This window comes from Zosterops lateralis (assembly GCF_965231275.1).
Source record: "Zosterops lateralis genome assembly, chromosome: 7".
NCBI classification, from domain to species: Eukaryota; Metazoa; Chordata; class Aves; order Passeriformes; family Zosteropidae; genus Zosterops; species Zosterops lateralis.
In genome coordinates, this window is record NC_139767.1 from 2,503,381 (window position 1) to 2,524,907 (window position 21,527).

Consider the following 21,527-nt stretch of genomic DNA (forward strand, 5'->3'; position numbering starts at 1 on the left):
CTATTTCATATCTCCAAGTGAATTTTGAAAGGGCTGTTACAGACTCACAGTTGGATGCTAAAGCTTGTCCACAGAGATATTTGTGTTTAGCAGTTTCAGCTGCTCATTGTACTGAGTGAAGCAGTTCCATCATCCTGAGCAGTTCGGGGGATGACAGATGATCAAATGGATTCTTTAAAAAAACAAAAAACAACCACACACACAAAAAATCCCCTCAAAAAATTGCTCAGAGCTTTGATTTGTACTGGTAATTATAGCTAAAGACCTCTCTGAGTCTTACAATTAACTTTAATAACCTCATAAATATTCTCCAAATATAATTAAGGGAAATTACATGTTAGGGAAATAAAGATTAAGTGTCTGTGTTGGTGAGGACTAATAGGCCCTAGCAGAGCTGTGATTTACAAACAAGACCTCACAGAGAAAGTGGCATCTGTCTGGCAAGGATTTTGCTGATACTTCTAGTTTGAGGAGATAGTATCGTTTATACACCTTGTGCATCAAAATTAATAATTACATTGGATAATTTAAGACAGGTCAACACTAATATCAGCAGTCTCTGCTTGGATTTTTGAAGTTTTGTGAGGTAAGTTCAGCTTGAACCTGATCTACTCCCCTTACCCTTTCTCCCATTGGATGAGGAGGGTGAGAGAATCTTCCCCGGAGTCATTCCCAGGCAGGGAGGCACAACTAAGGAAGGGCTGTGTTACATGAGGGAGTTATGAGAGTTATTTGGAGTTGGTCGACAGCTGCAGCCCTGTGCTGTCGTGTGAATGGTTTCCTTTTTGTCACAGTGCTTATTTTAATGGACTCCATCTGCACAGAACTCAGTCCATCACAGAGAGCAGCTCACGATCCCTGTGGATGCACTAGGGATGCCATGAGTTGTCCAGTCTATCAGGTTCCACATGAAAGCTGGATATGAGAATAAGCTCATAATCTGCACAATTGATTCTGTAGTTAACTCCCTGGGGGTTTGTTGTCATTTGGTTTTAATTTTTTCTTATTTTTCCTCCCCTCCAAAAGTCATGATGATAGTGGCTTACCATTTGGGATTTTCCTGCTGTGGAAAGTAATTTTCTTTCTGGAATCTCTGGTTTTACTCAGATATTGATGTAGAAACCCGATGTCCTGTCTGTCCATCAACCTCTTGCCAAGACAAATATGACTGAGGAAATACAGAATGGGATTATTTTAAGGCAAATTCCATCTGAAATCAAAGAACTTCTTTTAAAACAGAAATAAGGAAGCAGAATCAAAACAGAAATAAGAAAAATAACTTAGATTTGTTAATGAGACTTAATTTTTAGCCTCAACTTACTCAGGTGAAGTTGCTTCTGCCTGAATCTAAATATATGAAGGATGGCATCCAAAGCTTACTGGGAATATATGGTGCAGCATATTTTCCTTTTCCTCTGCCATAGGTTGCACATAAATCCTCAAACAGCTCACCACACCAAAAATAAGGCTGTATAAATATCTGAGCACATGGAAAAATACCTCTCCTGTTGCTTGCACATTAGAAATTAAAAGAATTGGACCGTTTGAGGCACTAGGCGGGGACCTCTTAAATTAGTAACAATTCTCTGAACACAAACATACAGGTTTTAGGCAGATTTCTGGAAATGAGCAAGGCAGTGCTGGCACTGAGATGACAGTTCCTAAGCAGTATTTCAGAGGAAGTGTTTGTCTGAGGGCTTGAACAATTTCCAGCAGCTGACATTTTGCAACCAAAAGTGTGCCAAATTAGGTAATTTACGTTGCTTTTCCTCTCTTTGTGTTCCACTTGCCTCTCCTCAGATCACAGGATTGACACAGAGAACTCCTGACTTAATCTGGGACTGCCTGAAAGCATGAATTAGTCACCTGAGCACTTTTAATAATCTTAAAATGACACTGTGGAAGAGAGTTAGTGTCTTAGGCTGTCGCTGGTGGGATCTGTAAACTCTCACCTGCAGCTGTCAGGTCTGTATTGATAAGGAATTGACATTGCAATTGGATGCCTGTGATAACAATTAGGATGGAAGAGATGCAGGAAAGAAACTCAGCTCTTAATCTGGGGATGGGTTTGCTGGTGGAGGCTTCTTGGTGCCTTCTTTCGGACACTTTCTAATAACTTTCTATCCTCCTTCTATTGTGGTGCCCAAAACTGCAAACAGTAATCTCTGCACTCAGTAATCTCATTCTCCCAGGCAGATTTGGGAGCACTCTCAGTGCTTTTCTTGTTAACGAAAAGTTAATTCCACCTAGTCCCACAAATCCTGTGAAAGCAAGAAAAGGGAGAGTATTTTACAACTTCCTCTGATTGGCATAGCTAAGGAGGTGCTAAAATTCAGGATACTGCAGCTTCTTGGTCTTGTTCCTGAGGCACTTCTTCAGTTAAAGGTTAAACGTGACTTTAATATCTTAATCATCAGAATACAGGATGTTCATTCCTTGATTTTAGCCACAAACCCCTCGTGTTCAGCTGAGCTGTTCCTGTCTGGTGTGGCTGAGTCTCATTTCTGTTCAAAGGAAGGAAAGTTTAGATGGATGCTCTTGTTCTCCTGGTGGAAGCAAGAATTCATTGCTGTGTCTCCGGGCAGCTTTTTACAGCATGTGTGGCTCTCATCGCTTCCAGCCCTGAAGTTGGGAATAAAAACATTCTTTCAGGTGAAATCAAGTGTTCATGAAGAATTTAGCCTGTATGGATTCTGCTCTTGTAGGACTGAACTTCATTGCTCCCAGGGCTGTGGTTGTGTAGACAGTGGGGGTGACTTTAGTTGGTTGTTTTCATGAACTTGTCCTTTTTATGTTTCTAACAAACACTCTGCTCAGGTGTATGAACAAACTGTCAGTTGGCAAAAATAAAAACTAGTGCTAAACAGGGGGTGAGAATAAAGGAATTGTGACTGGATTAACCAGGACTTTGCTGGAGAACTGGGTTAGAAATTCACTGTATCATGTGCCAAAGTTCCCGTCTGGTTGAATTTGCTGAAATGTTATAATTTAAAAATTGTAAAACTAAAACAATGATAGACCCTGCTTTACTAATGCTATAGCTGATGGGTATTTCAGATATTTATATAGGCTGTTGATGATGGATTAAGTTTAGATTTGGAAAAATCAAGACACTGTCCATTTTTAAATGCAGTATTCTGTGTGTTTTATACCTATATGTTAACAAAGCTTAGTAACTTTTTACTTAAGACCACTTCATCCCTAAGTCCTCTGGAACAGCATGAACACTTTGAAACCCATCAGCTACCAGTGAATTTGAAATCAAAAGCCTGAGGCTCAGATCTGTGAAAATTTTTCTTGACTGTCTAGTTCTCAGTGACATAAAACCCTCATCTCTGTAGTTGACTGCATTTTTTTAGCATCATGGTCATGCAGTTAAGGGTCAGCTCGGAGGCCTTGGAGTGGTCTCCCTCCTCTGTGGCTTTGTCACATTGGGGCTGGTGTGAACATTGCACACAGATCATGATTTGTCTTCTCTGAATGCTTGAATGAAATGACTCCTGTAGGTTCATAAAACTGAAAACCTGTTTATGAATATCTGAGGAAAAAACATATTTTCATTCATATTTAAAAGGTTGGTTCTCATAATTTCTGGTCTGAGCAGTGGTTGATAATGGTGGTGACAAGAAGAGAAAAAAAGAATTTCTTAATAAATTTTTGAATCCCAGTTTCTCTTGGAGATGGTTTCCTGGAAAGCCCAGTGATGTGTAGATGGACCATTGCTTGGGAAGCTGGGACTGAGAATGGCTGGGGGAAATGCAGTGTGAATCTAATGGCATGATCTTTGAGCGCTTTAGCGAACACATTTTAAAGATTAAAAAAAAGCACAAGAACTGTGTTGAATTCACGATGAAACGCCCCTGTAGCACAAAGCGTTTAAATGTCACTGTGAGGCACAAAAGTCTCAGTTTGAGGAGAAAAGACTATTTTTATACAGCTTGTGTGCTAGAAAAAACGTGGCCACATACTGTCAATTTTGATGCTTCTTTAAGATCAGGAGTATAATATTCCACTTATATTTAGCAGAACTATGGCTCTGTGTGAACACTTGAACATTTGTTCTTTTCGTAAAGGCTCTGGGCAGCTCTGTGGGATTCAGGACAGTGCTGGTGCTTTTTGACTCTGAGGGCTGCAAAGGTGGCATCTTAAGTACATGAACTTAAGACATGTTAAGACAGCAAAGAAAAGCCCATAAAACCCCACTAATAATTATATTTATAAAGACCATTGCTGCCTACCAGACAGGCAGGAATCTAGTTTTGGAGGGTGATGTGTGCTGTGAGGAACATGCAGCTTTCCAGAGTCCTTTCCGGGCTTTCCTGTCACCAGAAAGGCATTTGCTCGTAGTAAATGCATTAAATGAAACTAATTTTAGAACTACAGGTCAGCACTTAAATTTGTTTTCTCCTTGTTAGTCTCACAGCTAGATCAGGCCTTAAATTTTATAACAAACAGAACTTCCAGGTCTCGTTTCTTCTCCCTGTGCCAGAGCTGGCTTTCACACAAGCGAAAGAGCACAGTTGTCGCCAGTTTTGTGCCCTTTATAATTCAGATTCCATTTTTTAACACTTGAATCATATTTCCAGCACTAGGGTGGTGCTTTCCCCCCTTTCTTACTCAATTTTCCCTTTGTTCCCGACCCTTTATTTCTTTTGTTAGCGACTGAAATAGCGGTTGCGCAAATCAGCAGCGTTGTCATGGGGAGACTTCACAGCGTGAACGCGATGAAAAATGGCCAGTTTTCTTTTTCTTTTTTTAAAATTTTCTTTCTGCACTGAGACACCACGGCGGGATGAGCAGGGAAAAAATCAGAGATTTCCCGTGATTTTTCCAGGGGCAGCGTGTGGCTGGACAAGGAGCAGAGGAGGGGTGGTTGGTCCGGCGGTGCCGCCGGGCTGAACAAAGGGAACTCTCGGAGTGTCCCTGGGCATCCTCCTGATCCTCACCCGGCTGATTCCCTGGAGCGGCAGGAAGCGGTGCCGGGGCCATCTGTCCCCTGTCGCCTGGATCCGTGTGGCGAGGCCGGAGCTGTCGCTGCTCCGGGGAACAGGCGGGACGGGCGGCAGCTGCCCCTGCTCCGGGCATTAATTCCCTGAGGGGATCGGATCAAGCCCTGCCTGCGGAATGGGAATAGCGCAGGAGCTGCGGGTTCAGCACGGGAGAAACGTGTCAATTCCTTCTGTAAAGGCCAAAGGGAATACTCAGGTTGTGCGGCTGCCTCTGTGGGCACCCTCTGGACTGAGGTTTTTTTAAGGGGTTGGTGATAATCGGCCTGTTTAGGGTTCTTCCTCCTGAACATCATCAGGGGAAAACCAACCCTTCTTCTTGGCTGGGTGGTGCTGAGAGATGGTTGTTATTGCAAATGGTGTAATATCACAGCAAGGTTTAAAAGCTCGAACAGATCCAGGGAGAATGATCAATACTCCCAGCAGTACAGTTCTGTGGAATTTACTGGACTAATAAAAAACTGTACAAAGAGGGAAATAGGATAAACACTTGAATTTCCTCATAAAACAGATGGCTGGAATGAAAGCTGCACAATGTTTTGCTGTAAGGAGGTGGGAGTATATGACTTTACGGTGACTGTGATAAAGCTTTCCTTTTCCAGAGTATATTTAAGCCATGGGAATCTGCATGAAAATGAGGAATGTATTCTAGGAGTAGCACACCAAACCTGTCACCTGCTTTGCTAATTATGTGCCATTTTGAGAACAAAAGCTAAACCATGTGAAACATCTAACACAGAGCAAACTCCACGTTTAATCCTGATCAACTAAGTGGTTTATTTTATGTGAGTGATGGTATTGGCCAGGTAAATCAGGTACTGCTGACCCTGTAATGGTATCAGTGGGATACCATTGCCCATCACAGCTAAAATCCTTATATAGTCAAATATTTAGACAGGTAAGTTGTGATCTGAGCTAAATGTCGCCAAAGCATTGACATTTTAAAGGATATTTAATAAATAAGAGATGAAAAATCCTTATTTGTCAAGAGTACATATTGCAACCTAGCTGCAAGAATGTTCTGTTACATTTAAGTGGATAATTTATCTCCAAAGGTGGTACCTGGTGAAAACAAACTAAGGGCAAAATTCATCATTGTGGGTTGTGTTTTTAGTGGGAGAGTCAGTCAGAGGAGATCAGGAGTGGTGAGGCAGACTTTTGGAGCATCAGCCTGTGTCCACTGTGTCCTTTGCACTGGGCAGCCGGGCTCTCCTCTGAACTGGGAAGTGGCAGCTCCCAATCCAGCCTGGGCCAGGGCTCTGCAGAGCCAAGTTTGTTCTGCTGCCCGAGATGAGCTCAGCAGTTCTGTGTCTGATGCGGGAGTGAAATCCCAGCAGTGCTCACGGGGACACTCCAGGCTGGGATTCGGTGCCTGGTGTTGAGAAGTGGGACAGTGGCTGAAGAGCTGCTGGGCTGGGCTGGGCTGGGCTGGCTGCCAGGCCCTGGAGAGAAGCTGCAGTGGCCAGCAGGAAGGCTTGCATCCATCCCCGAGGCATTCCTTAATGCTGGAGTTTTGTGGGTGTTCCCCAATGAAACCGCTGCACATCTCTGCTCTTGCTGGAAATGTCAGAGCAGGGGCATCCTTCCCTCCCACCCCTCAAGGCAGTGGGGTTTTTTATTCCTAGATTGGAGTGGGAGAACTGGCCAGTGAGGAGTGGAGCTGGGCTGGGGCCCTGTCCTGGCTGCTGCTCACCCAGTTTTCAATATCAGCATTCAGCTTTCAGTCTGCCATAAAGCAAATGCTGATACGTGCCTAATGTGAAGTGACTTGTTCCTCCTGAATTGTACACTGCCTAGATTCTTCTAAAAGAAGCAAATGAAGTTTTTCTTGCATAGCCAAGGAGCTGCTTTAGGTGTATCTTTGTATGTGAAGTTTCCTTGGGATGATACTCTGCACTAACCTGTCTCTTAAATATTCTCTGGATCAGTTTTTATCCTGCTGTTCAGATGAAAAATAATATAGTGGGATTTAAAAAAAAATAATAACACTTAGCAATATTCTCTCACATGCTAATTTCTAGATGCTAAGTGGGCCTTTGATATGGATTGCACTGTGACCTGTTCTTTTGTATAACTTTTCCTTGTACTGGGATATGAGCTGTACCATCTTAGCAGGTGTAATGTGATGTGATAGGTACTCCTTTTAACCATGAGCATTTCCAAGCAGTTTTTGCAGCAAAACAGTTACAAAGGCATTTTTATAAAAACCTGGGCTGTTTATCATGCTTGTTCCTGGTATACAGCTGGATTTGTGGCAGAGCTTCTCCCGTTTGAAGGGATTTAGCCTTGCTTTTCCCAGGCCTGCACCATGGATTTGCATAAGCTGCAGTTATACACTCCAATGGCTTTTCCAGGCTCTGTACTACAGCGAGGCAGAGTTTGCTGACTGCAGCTCTTGTCGAGCCATTAACTAAGCTGAGGAGTGTCCCCTGAATCTTGAAGGTGGTTTCCAGATGACCTTGGCATTGCCAGGATTTCAGAAGCCCTGTCAGGTTAATAACAATAGAACTCCACAGCCTTTCTCCCGCTGTATGGATGGAGCAGTGGCTGATTTTGTGATATTGCTGCCCACTGGAGTGACAGTTTCATTAATTGGGTAATGGTGTGAAATCTTGCAGCCCCACATGTTTTATTCAGGGGAAACCTTAAACCTGCTGGTAGCTAATGCAAGTGTAAGCTGGATGTGTTCATGTGCTGGCCCAGTCCTCAGCACTTCGAGCTTCTGGCTTCACTTAAACATGTTTTTCAAAGAAAAAGTTCCCTTTTTTTCTTTATGCTCTGCTAGAAACTGTATGAAGAAGTGGCTGGATAGCAGAAAATTGCACCTCCTAGATAGAATGAGGTTTGATGACCTCAAGGGGTTTTTTTAAAACTTTTTTTTGGCACCTTTATCTCCATGTATAAATAGCTCACAAGTCTCTTCCTCGGCATTGGCTAGATGTAAAGTAGTGTTAAATGCTTTTGGGAGGTGAAAGTAGGCTTCCTCAGTTCCTTCTCGATGGAGCAAATCCAAGCTGCATGCTATATTTACACACTTAGGTTCCCTAGCAGATTTTATTCCCTAAGTAATATCTGCTGATTTGGTGTGATGTATTTAAAATGCACTCCTGACAAAAGATTTATGCTGGACTTAAAAGATGGAAAAAGCGTGTCATTACATCAGTTTGTAGCTGCATGCTGTGAGCAGCTCCATCTTAATTTATTCATGCAATTTTGTAGGTCACAGTTTGATCAGCAGCAATTCTCACATCTCTTGGAGGGTCATTTAAGGTGGTCAGGTAGCGCTGCTTCCCTCCCTGGTGTTTGCTGTGAGCAGCTGAATAAGCTTGTCATTCATGCCCTTGAGCCTGCACTGATTGATTTTTTCGGAATTGCCTTGGCAAGGGTACATTTTTCTCAGCTCACTGCTTGTACCACGGGAGAATTTCTCAGCTGTGTGAAGTGCCCTGGCACCGGATCCTCCTGGAACTCCCAGGGAGGCGCAGGTGGAGTTCACCGGGGACAAACCCACGGATTTATCTGCCTTTGCAAAAGGTCGCCAGGAATTCTCTGTGACCTCAAGGAGACTTTTAAAAAATTCCTTTCAGGCAGCAGCTCAGGTTTCAAGGAGCTCTGTTGCTTCCTTGCTCAATTGGTGCTGTTGAACTGTGGAGATTTGCTACCTATTAAGGTGTCACTGACATGGAAGGCTTTGAGGTCTTCTCTCCAAATTTTAGTTGGTTTAAACTCTTATGCTGTCTGAGTGCCAGGTGACACGGCTGTGAGCATTGTTAGAACTTGGGAGAAGTTGCTGTGAGTCTTTTCAGAAATGCTACTCTCCATGAAATTGTTTTCAGGGCTGAGAAGATAATGGAAATTGTTGTTTGTGTAACTTCCTTATGTATTGTGGGTTGTTTTTTTTTAATATAACCTAAAACTCAACTTTGGCTTTAGTAGTAAAGTGTGTTGTGATGATTAATGTTTGACATTAATATTCTGGAATAATTTACAATAAATCTTCTGTTCTCTGGCAGACATGCCTCTAAAACCTGTTGTTTTGTCTGTAGCTCCAAGTATTTCTACATCCATAACAGACAGCTTTAAAAAATCAGGGGAGCACTCAGAGCTTTCATTAAAATCTGTGTTGGGATAACTGATGTGTGCAAAGTCTATTGCCAAAGGAACCCAGAACATGTAAAAATGCCACATGTGGTTTGGGGGTTTTTTTTGTGTCTGTGACATTGGCACTGTGTTGGATTTTACAGATGAATGTAAAATCCTCATTTTTTAAATGATCAAAGGCATGGCTTCAATTCAGATTCCTTCTTTCCTCCTTTTGTCAGTCAGTAGGATGTGCATATAATGAAATAGCTGTTGAGGTCACTGTGGGTAATCCCAGAGGGAGCAACCTGGGGAAGGAGAGCAGTAACAAAAAATACCAGAGGGATGAGGAGAGGACCAAGCACACCGTCCAGGAGCTCCCAGAAGAGCTAATGATGGGTTTCAGCTGTGGTTCCTGTGTCAGTGACCAAGCTCAGCTGGGCTCTGTTAGCCCTACATTGAGAAGAAATTCTGTCTCAATCTATTCCTCTGTCAAAAAGTTCCCACCAATCTCCTCTCTCTAGTGTAATTTATAGTTAAATGGCCTCTCTTTATAATTCTCTCTCTTAATTAAGAAAAGGCAATTTATTATTAATAAACCCCAAGACACTAAGCCTGGAGGATAGGAGGCACAACAATGCAGGAGCTTCTGCCCCTAAAAACAGCATTTAGTTGAACCCTCAGTTTCTGCTTTGATCTCTGAGGTGCTCCTACTTAAAAACCATCTGCCAGCACAGGACATTGCTGCTGGTTCTTCCACTTAGGCACAAGGCTGTGGGAGCCTGCAGGAATAATATTGTGAACCTTTTCAAACATCTTCTTGCTTTTGGTTTGTTTTTTTTTTGTTTTGGTTTTTTTTTTTTTTTTTTTTTTTTTTTTTTTTTTTTTTTTTTTTTTTTTCTGCTGTCGAAGTGATGCTGAAAGTGGAAGCTGTTACCTTTTGACAGGCTGGCTGGTATTTAAATAAAAACCCCAGTAGGTTTTGTTTGAGCACTTCAAAAGTATTGGAGATGGAGCAGGGAGTGAGGTTGCAGGACAGGAATTACTTACAAAAGAAAACTAGTTAGGATTTGTGGGTTAGTTTTGAGAATCTGGGGAGGTCTGGAGACCTAACAAAAATTCTAAGCTTTCTATAAAATTCTAAAGTTCTAAATGCTAAATTTCAATAAATTAATAAATAGTTATTAATAAACCATTTACTATTATTTATAATTCATTAATAAACATTTATTGATAAATTAAATAATTAACAAATTACTAAAATAAAAATATATTTAAATGTCTAAAATTCTTAACACAAATTCTAAATTCCCCTGCCAGCTTTGTTGGTTTGCTTCTCCACATAAGGTGGTTGAAATGTATCTGGCAATGGTAAGAATTTAAGGCTGAATTACCAGGTTCTCAGTAGGAATACAGAGGACGGTCCCTTCTGCTGTGGCCTCTTATCCTGTAATGATAATTTTCATCTACATCCTCAATGACTGAATAACCATGTCATTAAACATTTATATTGAAAATTCAGGGGTCCAGCTTTGTGTGGTGGAAGTAGTGTCCCCTTGGGAGCACAAAAAAGTGTGCTTTGCTTGATTTGCTTGACTGCTGCTCCCTCTTGTGGGGTTCAGGCCAGTTCAAACAACCTGGAGTTAATTTTTGGTCTGTTTAGATGGAGTAATTAATCAGTGCTTCTCCTCTGATACACTGGGTGGGGCAATGACCTTAGCACTTGCTTCTCTGTCTACCTCTCCAAATCAGAACATTCTTTTTTTATGTCAAGGGGACTAAATCTGTAAAAGCATTTAATTCACTTCTTAAATTTAATTTAGTTGTTTTTTTTTTTTCCCAAGAACTCATCCTGTTGTGCTGTTAATGTACAGCAGCGTTTACATTTCTGTCAGGGCAGAGAGGAGGCAGTTCCACAGCTGGAGCAAACTTGGCAAGTCTTGCTGCACTGGCAGCAGTGAAACCTCTTACACCTCCTCTCCTGAGCTCAGCACTCCTGACTCGCCCTCCTCTGGCTGTTGCCCTTCTTAAGTGCGTTTAAAATTAAAATTAATTTAATCTAATTAAAAATTAATTTAAAATTTCCTCTGGAAACTTAACCCCCCAAAAAAATCTCCCATGTGCTCTCCTGTATGCCAGATAAAAGCAAATGCTGTAGCTGGGGGAAAGATTTCTTTTTTCTTCCCCCTTGTAATTTCTCAGTTGTTCTGCTGGCCTAAAATCTCCACATCTAATGTGCTGTGCCTGAAAATGTCAAAATACTGCTTATGTAGTAAGCTGTCTGTCTGTTTGCTTTCCTCCAGAGAGACAGATGAGCTCTGGACATATGATTTCTGTTCTCTGGGCAAGAAACTGAAGTGCTGTGGGTTTCTTCATTGCTCCTAATTGATGACCAAGACCTGTGAAACTTCACTGACCAGTTTTTGGCATGAAACTCTTCCAGGAATTTCCCACTGAAGCTTAAGAGACAAATTGTCCTGACCTCTTGCAAAATGGGAAGGGGCCACATCAGTGTGACACTGAAACAAGAGCAGTTCACATGATCTAATTTCTAATATTACACCATTTCACAATAATCATAGGATTTGTCTCAGCACTGCAGTTTCCATCACTTAACTCATGTTGAGCTGTTTCTATCCAGGAACTGCAATTATGGGTATTAAATCTCAGCTTTGAAGAGTATTCAGTGGATTACCTGAAACTTTTGATCTTCATTTTACTTGGCTTTAAAAGAATAATTCAGTCTTAAATGCATGCAAAGTCTGTGCTTCTGTTGAGACCCAGTGCTGTTGTTTGACACATAATGAGTTCCCTGTAAATGTATTTTTTCTTTCTGTGATGCAGGCAAAGGTGGGATTTTGGCTGAGATTAAACCTGGAAGCAGGTGCACTTGATTCAAGGAAAAAAGAAAAAAGAAAAAAAAAAAAAAAAAAAAAAAAAAAAAAAAAAAAAAAAAAAAAAAAAAAAGCAGAACTTAGTGTTCTATTTATGCCTTTTCTTAGAGCTTTGTGTCACAGACTGGGTAATCCCTAGAACAGCATCAGTGACCTTTACCTCAAAAGTTGTGGTTTCTTTTGACTGGCAGTGTGAGCATTATTTGAAGCAGTTGCTGGGGTTTGTATCTACATTTTAATGTGCTCTAAGTGCAGAGCTGTGTTCAGCTTTTATTGAGATGAAATTTGCAGTTCAGTGGGGACCAGAGGGTGAGGCTCACAGATTACATTGCTTGTAGCAGTTCCTGAATTTCACTTCTTATTTATACTTCAAATATTTTTACCAGTCGGGAACAAAACCTCTGTTTATGTCCATGGATCAAAAAGGTGTTGGCATCCACCCAGCCCCAGAACCCTCCCCAACCTGTGTTTATGCTCTAAATGAACCAGATGATAATTGTAGTTTATTGCAAGTTCCAAATGGGGTTGTTGTGCTTTCCTTTATGGTCAAGACAAATGTGTTTGCTCTTCAGTAATGTGTACCAGTGGCTGAATTAATTTTGCATGTGTGCTCCCTCATTAGGAGCCTTTCTGCTGTGTGCTGGTGCCCGAGGACGAGTTCCCAGTGAGAAACTCTGGTTGGAGCTTTGCTTCCAAAGAGAAGTCAAACACCAGAAGTCTGAAATACAACTCAACTCTTTCATTTGTGAACTTTGAGTGGCTTTAATTGCTGAGGCAGTTCTGCAATCAAACAGAAATAGGGTATTTAAGCAGCACTCTGCAATACAGCCATTCTACTTGGGTGTTCTGAAGATCAGTTTTATTTAAATTTTAAATGAGATCAACAGTTGCTGCAACACGCTGCTGGTGCCATAGAGAAAGAACTACAAGTGGTCACTGCAAAAGAGAAACTTCTCTCTTTTTATGAAGAAGTTGGGTAAAACAAGTAGAAGAAACCACTGGCTGCAGCTTCATGCAAATAACTGTTCCAGGAGACAACACTGGGAAGGTTTTTATGCTTTCCTTGTGAAATTCCAGCCCATATTTGCTAATGCTGCCAGAGGGTTCTGGGTGTTTTTTTTTTTCCTTCTAGGTATCGTTTCTGATTGATTAATTTATTTGTATGAGCCATCCAGCTGTTTCCAAAGTCAAGTGGACTCCCCCAGAGCTATTTCCGTGAGTTAACAGTCTTGATGTAAAATACATGACTGTGGTATTATCCAGGGTGTAGAAAACACATGGATTTGTTCTCAGAGGTAACAGCTGTAGGGGAGTATCCAAATTCTCCCCTGGTGGGACCAGCCACTTACTGACCAGAGAGCTATTTAGGGAGAAAATGCCAATTGAAGAAGTGACGTAAATGTGGTCAGTTGATATTAACTGAGGAGCTGCAAGCCAACATCCTATCCTGGAGCTGCTCTTTCATCCCTGTTTTGCTTTTTTGGACTGGAAACAGGACGAGTGATTGATTGCTAAATAGCAGTGGAAGTGGTGCACTCTATATATAGAGTGGTGTTGGAGAACAGAGCTACAATGCTTAAGAAAAAAACCCCCAAAAAACCCAAACCAAAACAAAACCCCACCAACAAAAACATTTTCTGAGATAATAAGTGCCTCTAAACTGCTGCCAAGATGGAAACGATAACAAGATACTTCAGTTTTAAGAGGTGTTTTAAGATCAGTTCCTTGTGGCAGGATTTGCTTTGGTAATCTGTGCAAGCTCCTGGTGGAGCTCAGTTTTTGTTCAGGCTAAATATTGTTTATTGTTGTATTTTTAGCAGCAGCTCCTTGGGACTCCAATAATTTACGAGGTAGTATGCAAGTCCCTAATTGTCTCTTACATTGTCGAGCTGTACAGGCTGTTCACTGCAGAATAAACATTCTCCTCCTTCGTGGGGGGGGAAAGGTCTGTGTCAACAAGGCTTTCCAGCCTCTGCTCACATGCCTAAGTTCTATCTCCAAGATGGGTTTCCTGGCAAGCACATCAGCAAATGTTTCTCCAAAGTGGACAGTGCTCATGTATAAATTCCTTCATTAGTTATGGGTCTCATTCCCTCCTCCCCTTCCCAATCTCTGGCTCAATAAGTTAAGCAACAGGACGGAGAATGCTGAGCCCTTAAACACAGATAACTCACAGCAGCACCCTGGGCATGTCAGAGCAGAGTGTCTGCCTGTTCCCACTGCTGGTGCTTGGGAATTGAGAACAACAGAAAACCAAAGCTCTGGCGTTCTGAGAAACCCCCAAAACAAAACTGGAAATCACTCTTGGAATGCCCTTGCAAGAAAAACTTTCCATTCAAAAAAAATACATCATTTAATTTCCCACCAAACTTCAGTCTTGTAGGATTGCAGGGTGTGGATGAGCCTGACCCAGGAAAATAGGTTCAGGCCACAGTCAGAGTGGTCATGGGAACACCATAGTAGTTCTTTTGGCCAGGTTTCCACTGTAGGTGTACTTTATTATCCTCTTTGTATGGGAAAATTGGACACTCCTCGAAGGGAATTGTCAATTTTTTTGCTAAAGCGTTTGATAATGAGATTCTTTTGTGTTTGCAGAGGATGTGATCCCTGTTCATTTAAGGCGCCATCCTAGTTCATTCTCTCTAGTGAATACAGTCAAATATTTGAGTTGAAGCCCTAATGATGTTTAGCTATAAAGCTGACTTCTTGGACTTGATTTTTACTGTGAATTGATTTGTCTATTTTTTGAGTGGGAAAGCTTGGTGGCTTAACTATGGCACTAGAGCTTGCAAATGCTGGTGATGTTTTCCCACCTAACATGCCTGATGGGGTTAGGATGAAGTGCAGAACCTCTGCCCTTTTGTGTGCTACTTTGTGGAATTACTGTTGGGTTTCCCATTCACAAAATTCACAGTCATGGTGGAAATGGTTAATTCCAACTCTTTAATCTCATTAGGTTGAAGTAGAGCCTGGGAGATGGCAAAGCCTTGTGCTGTGGATACACCAGCAGAGAAGCACTTTCCTACAAGTAAAAGGCTCTTGCTGGATCGTTTTTGTGGGTTTTTACACAGATATCTGTACACTCAAGTTCTGTGAGATGATCCAAATCAAAACTCTTTTTTTTCTTTGGTTTGATCTTTTCTTTTTTTTCATTTAGCAAAGAAGTGGAAAAGCTTAACACTAGGTCAGAAGTTTTTATTATGGGAACCACTCTTGAATCTGTAGCTTCTAAAACAGGAAGATCACGTAACTCTTCATCCACCCATATTTCGAAATTCTGAAGCTGAAGTAGTCAGGCTTTAGAATGTATTCAATATCCAAATGTTGATGGCATCACTGTTTTGAAGCTGAATGACAAATGTGCCATTGGCTCCCCAAGAGCCTCCCAGCTTCCCTGCTGGAGCATGATTCAGTCTGTCTTGCGCCTGATCCAGCAGTTTCCTTCCTCCTCCTGCTCCTCTGTGCAGGCTGGGCAGAAGATAATCTGTTGATCCTGGCAGGGGATTTTGGTGCTGAAAACCGGACATTGTTTTCCCAAGGAGCACTTGGCTGCCTCAGTGCCTTGGTGACGGGCTACAAGGAGGTTTTGTTCCCTTGGCCAGCTGGGCTCCAGGCGTGCCAGCATGGCCCAGAGGACAGGCATGATGGAGTGATGAGGCACAGACATCACTTTTCCTGTCTCTCCGACTTCGGGTGGGCGTCACTCCAGAGGTTTTTATTGGCTTTCTGCAACATTCGAAGAACAACACTATGAACCTTATTAAAAAAAAACTAAAACAAAACTGGAGTAACCAAATACTTATTCTAATATAAAGTATTTTTTAGCTTTTTTTCCATAAAATGAGACTTTCTCTGTTCCCACTGTTTGGAAAGCCAGGACTAAATAAGACACTGATGGACATTACCGAAATTCTAAGAATCACAGAATCATTTAGGTTGGGAAAGATCAAGTCCAACCAATAAACCAACACTGGCAAATTCACCGAAAGTGATACCACTTGAAGAGAATGCAGGAAATGTACAACAGAATTTCATTTTTATAGATATAAATTATATAATCTGAGTTATAAATGTTGGTGGTGTGGATAGTGTTGCGAAGTGGCTGCTGTCTTGATGAAGGATTAATACTGAGGTGGGCCAAGCTGGAGCCAGAGTGCTCTGAGGTTTTTTCAGTTTTTAAACCTGTCTCTAAAGGTTTTGACTACTTTATTCCTACTTGCATGCCTCTTAACCTACCTACAACATGCCTTAAAGACAAAATAAAAAGCAATTGAGTATGAGCTGTGCTGGGGGACAGGCTTCCTTGGAATTTGAGTTATCAGTGATATTAACATACCTGGAGGCTGACTGGGTGATCTTTCCCTCCTGCTTTTGATGCAGCTCCTCAGTTGTTGGTTATTATGGGTAAACTGCTGCTCTGGAAAGCTGATTTTTAGGATTTGGGCCAGCATTTTTTGAGGATTACATTGTTCTGAGTGCAGGCATGAATTCTGTATGTGCGTGTTTGCAAAGGAGAGGTGTGTTCCCCATGGGGAGATAAGGAGTCTGTGTCATTGGAATCAGAGTTCCTGTCCTAAGTGGAGTAAACTTCCTTTTTATTTTCTGTTTTAATTCACAGTTATCCCTGCAGGTTTCTGGAAGTGTCCACTGACTCTTTTTTCCCCTCTTCTAGATCTCCCATTACCTGTTTTTCTTAGGCTCAGTTTAGCACTGTAGTATGTGCAATGCACATTTCCCCTGGGGACATCCTTCCTGCTTAGGTATGTCCTGTAATTAATGTCATTCTTCCACAGCATCCTATTTCAAATGGAAAATGCGTGGACACAAGAACTGTGTGCTGAATAAGTAAATAAATATCAGTTTTAGAAGGTGATGCTGTTTTTCTGAATAGGGGAGAGCTATGACGAGATAGGCACTGCAGTTTTGCAGGGATTTGTCAGGACCTGATTGGAATTCCGAGCCTCCTTTTACATAAAATCAATTATAAAATGCTGAAGTGTGTGTTCAGAGCACTGTCAGGTCTGTAGAGCTGGAGAATGGAAGTTTGCTAGCATTAAAAAGACCTCTTGATCCTTCAGTTCCAACCCAGCAGGTCTGGAGTGCAGTTGTTTGTTTGAATTTATCCCAGGGTATGCATGAAGTGCTTCCTCAAGTAAACCAAATAAAACCAAACATCTTGGCTTGGAAAGTAAATAGGAAAAGGTGTGTGTGTGAGGGGGTAATTTGTGCCTGGTGTAGGAAATACTTACATTTTCAATGTATTTTCCAAGTGACAGTGCAAAACCTGTAGAGATTTGCCAGTGAATGTGAGGGGAGGTTAATTCTTGCCAACCAAGAACCAGAACAAATTGTCTGTTTCCAGCTAAGATGAAGATATTTGTCATGCTGAGTTGTTCTGATCCTTCAGATTTACACAGTTAACATCACTCCTCTTCTCTGTTAAAACTTCTACATATAAGGCAATATGTATTTTTCCTGAAAAATTACCTCCAGTGCCTGGTCCTGGCTGCCTTGGGGTGAGCTACCATAGTCCAGAAGTGCCTTCCTCACAGCTGAGCACCAGACATTGCTGGGAGCCCCAAATCTTGCTGTTACCTGCACCAAAACTGAGTGCTGAGCAGCCTCTGGGAAGTAGGGCATAAATCCTCTTGGACTTGGGGCTGTTCACAAAAGACAGACCTGCTGGAGGATGAAGTGAGTGCCTGTTAAATGAAGATTTAAATTATAGATGCTTCACAGGAACATATAGTATTTATAAGTTTCTTTATGCACATGCTGGAGTGGATTTGAGACAGTTCAAATTTATTTTGTTAAAGCAAAGTTGGGTTGTTTACCTGGTGAAGAAGTTAAAAATAACTTGTAGACTCAAGTGTTGGCTTTGGAGTTTAATGAAAGATGTGACTTTGGAGATTTTGTTGCAGCCTTTCAGTACTTAAATTGTTACAAGAATGACAGAGACTTTTGACAAGGTGTATGGGAGTGACAGGACACAGGGGAATGTCTTCAGGGTTGGATGGGATATTGGGAGGGAATTCTTTCCTGTGAGGGTGGTGATGCCCTGGCACAGGATGCCCAGAGAAGCTGTGGCTGCCCCTGGATCCTTGGAAGTGTCCAAGGCCAGGCTGGATGGGGCTTGGAGCAACATGGGATAGTGGAAGGTGTCCCTGCCCATGGTAGGGGGTGGAATGAGATGGGCTTTAAGATTCCTTCCAATCCAAGCCATTCTGTAGTTCTATGATTTACATAAAACCAGTCTGGTTTACAATTGTAAAGCTCCACCTGACTTAAGCAGGGTTTCTTCCAGGGGCAGGCTGCAAATTAAGACATCCCTAATCCCTCTTATTTAAAGGAAGCATGACTGGCCTTCCCAGGGACAGTGGGACATGGCTTGGGTCCAGGCACTGCCGGTGAATCCGGCTGAAGTATTGCCCCCACATATAAAACAGTGCCAGCGCTTCCAAATTAGCTAAAACACTGTCAGCAGCATGGCAGCGTGTGCTCTGCCAGCCTGAGCAACCAGATTCCTTGTCCTGGGCAGGCAGCTCATGGAAAAACTGAGCTCAGTCGCTGGGTGGAGGCTTCGCTGGGCTCGCTGGCCGGGAAGGAGGGCGCAGGCTGGGTTGCTAAGGAGCGACCTGTCTGGCTTGGCGTGGAAAATCCCGTGCCAGGATGACTCCGAGTGCTCTGCTCCTGCTGCTGCACAATGGCAGCGGGTAAAACGAGCTCTTGAAGCTTCGCAGCTCTGCCGGCCCTCGCGGCTCCCATGCCCTTTGTGAGGGGATGGGTGTGCGAGCCTGGGGTGGAATCAAGGGGAATCGAGACGCGCTTTGGGGGGAATCCGGTGGAATTAACAGATGGCACTGATTTATGTGGAGCCAGGATATCTGCTCTGACCCTGCCTTCAATTGTTCTTGGGGTATCGTTCCCTTTAGTGCCACTTAAACCCACTTGTGCCCTCCAATCCTTCTGTGCCTTCGGCTCATCCAGCTCATCACCAGAGACCTTTTGAAAGGCAGGGTGTCCTTATTTTTTGGCCAAGCACTATTCCCAAGTGGAACAGCCAGTGAGGTGTGGACTCTTCCCTGCTCTTCTGCTGTACTGTCAAGCTTCAATCACACGTTTTGGATTTGTTGGGTTTTTCCCCCCGTTATTCCATAGCGTGTAATGCGGTTTCTGAAAGAATAAAACCAACCCCAGCCCGTGCAGTGCGGATGGCTCGTCTTAGGCTCGGCTCTACACAACGCAATCCGCAGCACCGATATAATTGCAGCAATTAACAGCAATTTGGGGCGGTTTGTTTCTGCCATGCAAAGGCCACTTGGCGTGAACAGGAATATATATTTATAAGCATCTGCCCTGGGCGTTATCTGGTGGATGCGCAGCCCGGAGGGAGGGCGGGCGGGCGGGCGTGCGCCGAGTTGTTGGGATGTTCCGGGACTGTTTATCTTCCTCGGGGACAAAAGGGAGGCGAGGATGCCCTTTCTGTGGAGGATGCTCGTTCCGTGGAGGATGCGGTGCGGGTTCCGGAGCGATGCCGGCGGCAGGTGTGTGCCGTCCCTCCGTGCTCGCCGCTCCCGCTCCCCGCCCGCTCCCGCTCCGCCCCCGGGCCGGGCCGGGCCGGGCCGTGCCGGGCGCGTCCGGGCGGGCCCCGCCGGGACAGACGGCGGCAGCGGGAGCCATGGACGCGGCCGCCGAGTGCCTCAGCCCGGCTGCCCAGCAGCAGGTAAGCCCGGGGGGCTCGGCCGGGGCTCCACGTGGGGGCCGTGCGAGCCCAGCCCGGGGGATTGTGCCGGGCTGGCTTTGCGCAATCACACTGACCTAAACGTGAGCTGTGAGCCGCTCCGGGGGCCAGCGGAACCTGCTGAATGATCGCTGAGTGAAGTGTCACGGCAGCCCCGTGGGACCATCAGACGGCCGCGGGCGGGCCGGGCATCCCTCGGCAGGAGCTGTCACTGCGAGGGGGAGAGAGAGGAGCTGTCAGACCAGCCCGGGATGGGCTGTCGGGCCAGCGGCGCCGGGGGTGTTAGAAGGGAATCCCTGTGTTTACGTGTAGGCTAAGGTTCATCAGCTGCCCCTGAACAGTGATTTGCATTGAAGAGAAAGGTGAGCAGTAAAGCAGGATGTGGACTGACCGTGCCCTATGTGATTCACGGGTTCATTGCCACATGAGTAAGTGGTGCAAAGTGTTGTTTGTATTTATAACCCATATGCAAAAAAAAAGTCAGATAAATATGCTGGTTTGACCTCTTAAACATAGAAGTCATTGTAGTTGCTCTTGTTTCGATGCTAAGTAGTCACCACTCCCAGGTGAGCTCCTGGAACTCCTGGGTTGGGTCACATGTGGGAAAAACATTGCCATGGGTTGGGCTGATTCTAGTGGGTAGCTGTGTTGGTCAGCTGTGTTACAGGGATATTGCAAATCAGGTGTTGCCTGTGCAAACAGACTTTAAATTATGTAGGAGTGCAAGAAACCTTATCAGATTTTTGACTGATGAAGTGTGACTTGGCTAAACGGAATGAACAGTCCTATAATATTTGAGGAAGAGGATACAGAACACTGGAATGGGACAGCATCCATCGTGAAAAATTATGTTGGCCCCAAAAATGACTGGCTGACTGTATCTTAAGCATGTTGGCAAGTGGTTTAAATCAGCCTGAGAATAGTTATTGCAGCAATGCACAGCAGTGGTTGCCTACAGGGAGCAGGTGTAATTTAGCCAGGCAGACTTGTGTTTTAAGGTTTCTCTGGCAGTGGGATCAGAGAGCTTTTCCGGGTATGGTTTGGTGCTGGCAAGCTAACACTTCAATCCTCTACAAAAAATAACGACACTGACTTTGATTACTAGTCTTAGAAGCAGGTAATTTTGAGTGGGCTGGAATTGAGGGGTGCTTTGTATAGCTGGAAAACTCTTACACATGTAACTATGTGGCAAGTCAACATAGTCATTTTTCACTGCCCAGAAAAGCAGCATAACTTCCTGTCTTTGTTGGCTGTTTCTTGGGGCTTCCAGGCGAACAATGAAGGCCTGGCCATTTCAGGAGGGCCAGGCTCTGAGAGCACACACCTTCAGGATGTGTGTGTGTGTGTCTCTGGCCTCTACCTTAGCAACTCACCTAAATAATTCTCTCATCGCTGCGATAATGACAGCGCAGCTTCCCCGGCGCGGCGCACGAGGCCAGGAAGCCACGGCTTCCGTCACCATTGTGCTTCATCCCCTGGCCACGGTCACAGCCAGCCCTCGTCCCCACCAGTGCTGCTTCAGAAGGGGCTGGGCTGTGCAGGGGTCACTCCACAGCAGCTGCATTTCCCGTGCTCCCGCTTCTCCCCACTGCTGCAGGCGGCAGAAGATGCTTCTCACCCTTTCCAGCTGATACTCAATACCTGCTTTGTTGTTTTTTTTTTTCTCAGAGGTAGTTGTGCTCCAGTTACAACTTGCTTAATTTTTTCTCTCTTCAGATCTAAATATACGGAACTCCTTAAGCCAGGGTAAAGATTTGCTGCTGCACAGGGCTGGGTTTTTATTTTCAGGCTGAGTGACCCTTAAGC

The 21,527-nt window shown here is 43.7% G+C and overlaps 1 protein-coding gene across 12 annotated transcripts in view; it reads left to right on the forward strand.

Moving 5' to 3' along the window:
- Window positions 1–21,527, forward strand: part of LRRFIP1 (LRR binding FLII interacting protein 1) — a 100,315-nt gene that overhangs the window by 16,974 nt on the left and 61,814 nt on the right. For 2 of the 12 annotated variants that reach the window (XM_083865216.1, XM_083865211.1), the window contains exon 1: window positions 19,631–19,703. The exons of the other annotated variants lie outside the window; for them this stretch is intronic. In XM_083865216.1, coding sequence (XP_083721342.1) covers window positions 19,659–19,703 — 45 coding nt within the window. In that variant the 5' untranslated portion in view covers window positions 19,631–19,658. Of the gene's footprint in view, window positions 1–19,630; window positions 19,704–21,527 lie in introns of those variants that run through there. 12 annotated transcript variants of the gene reach the window in all.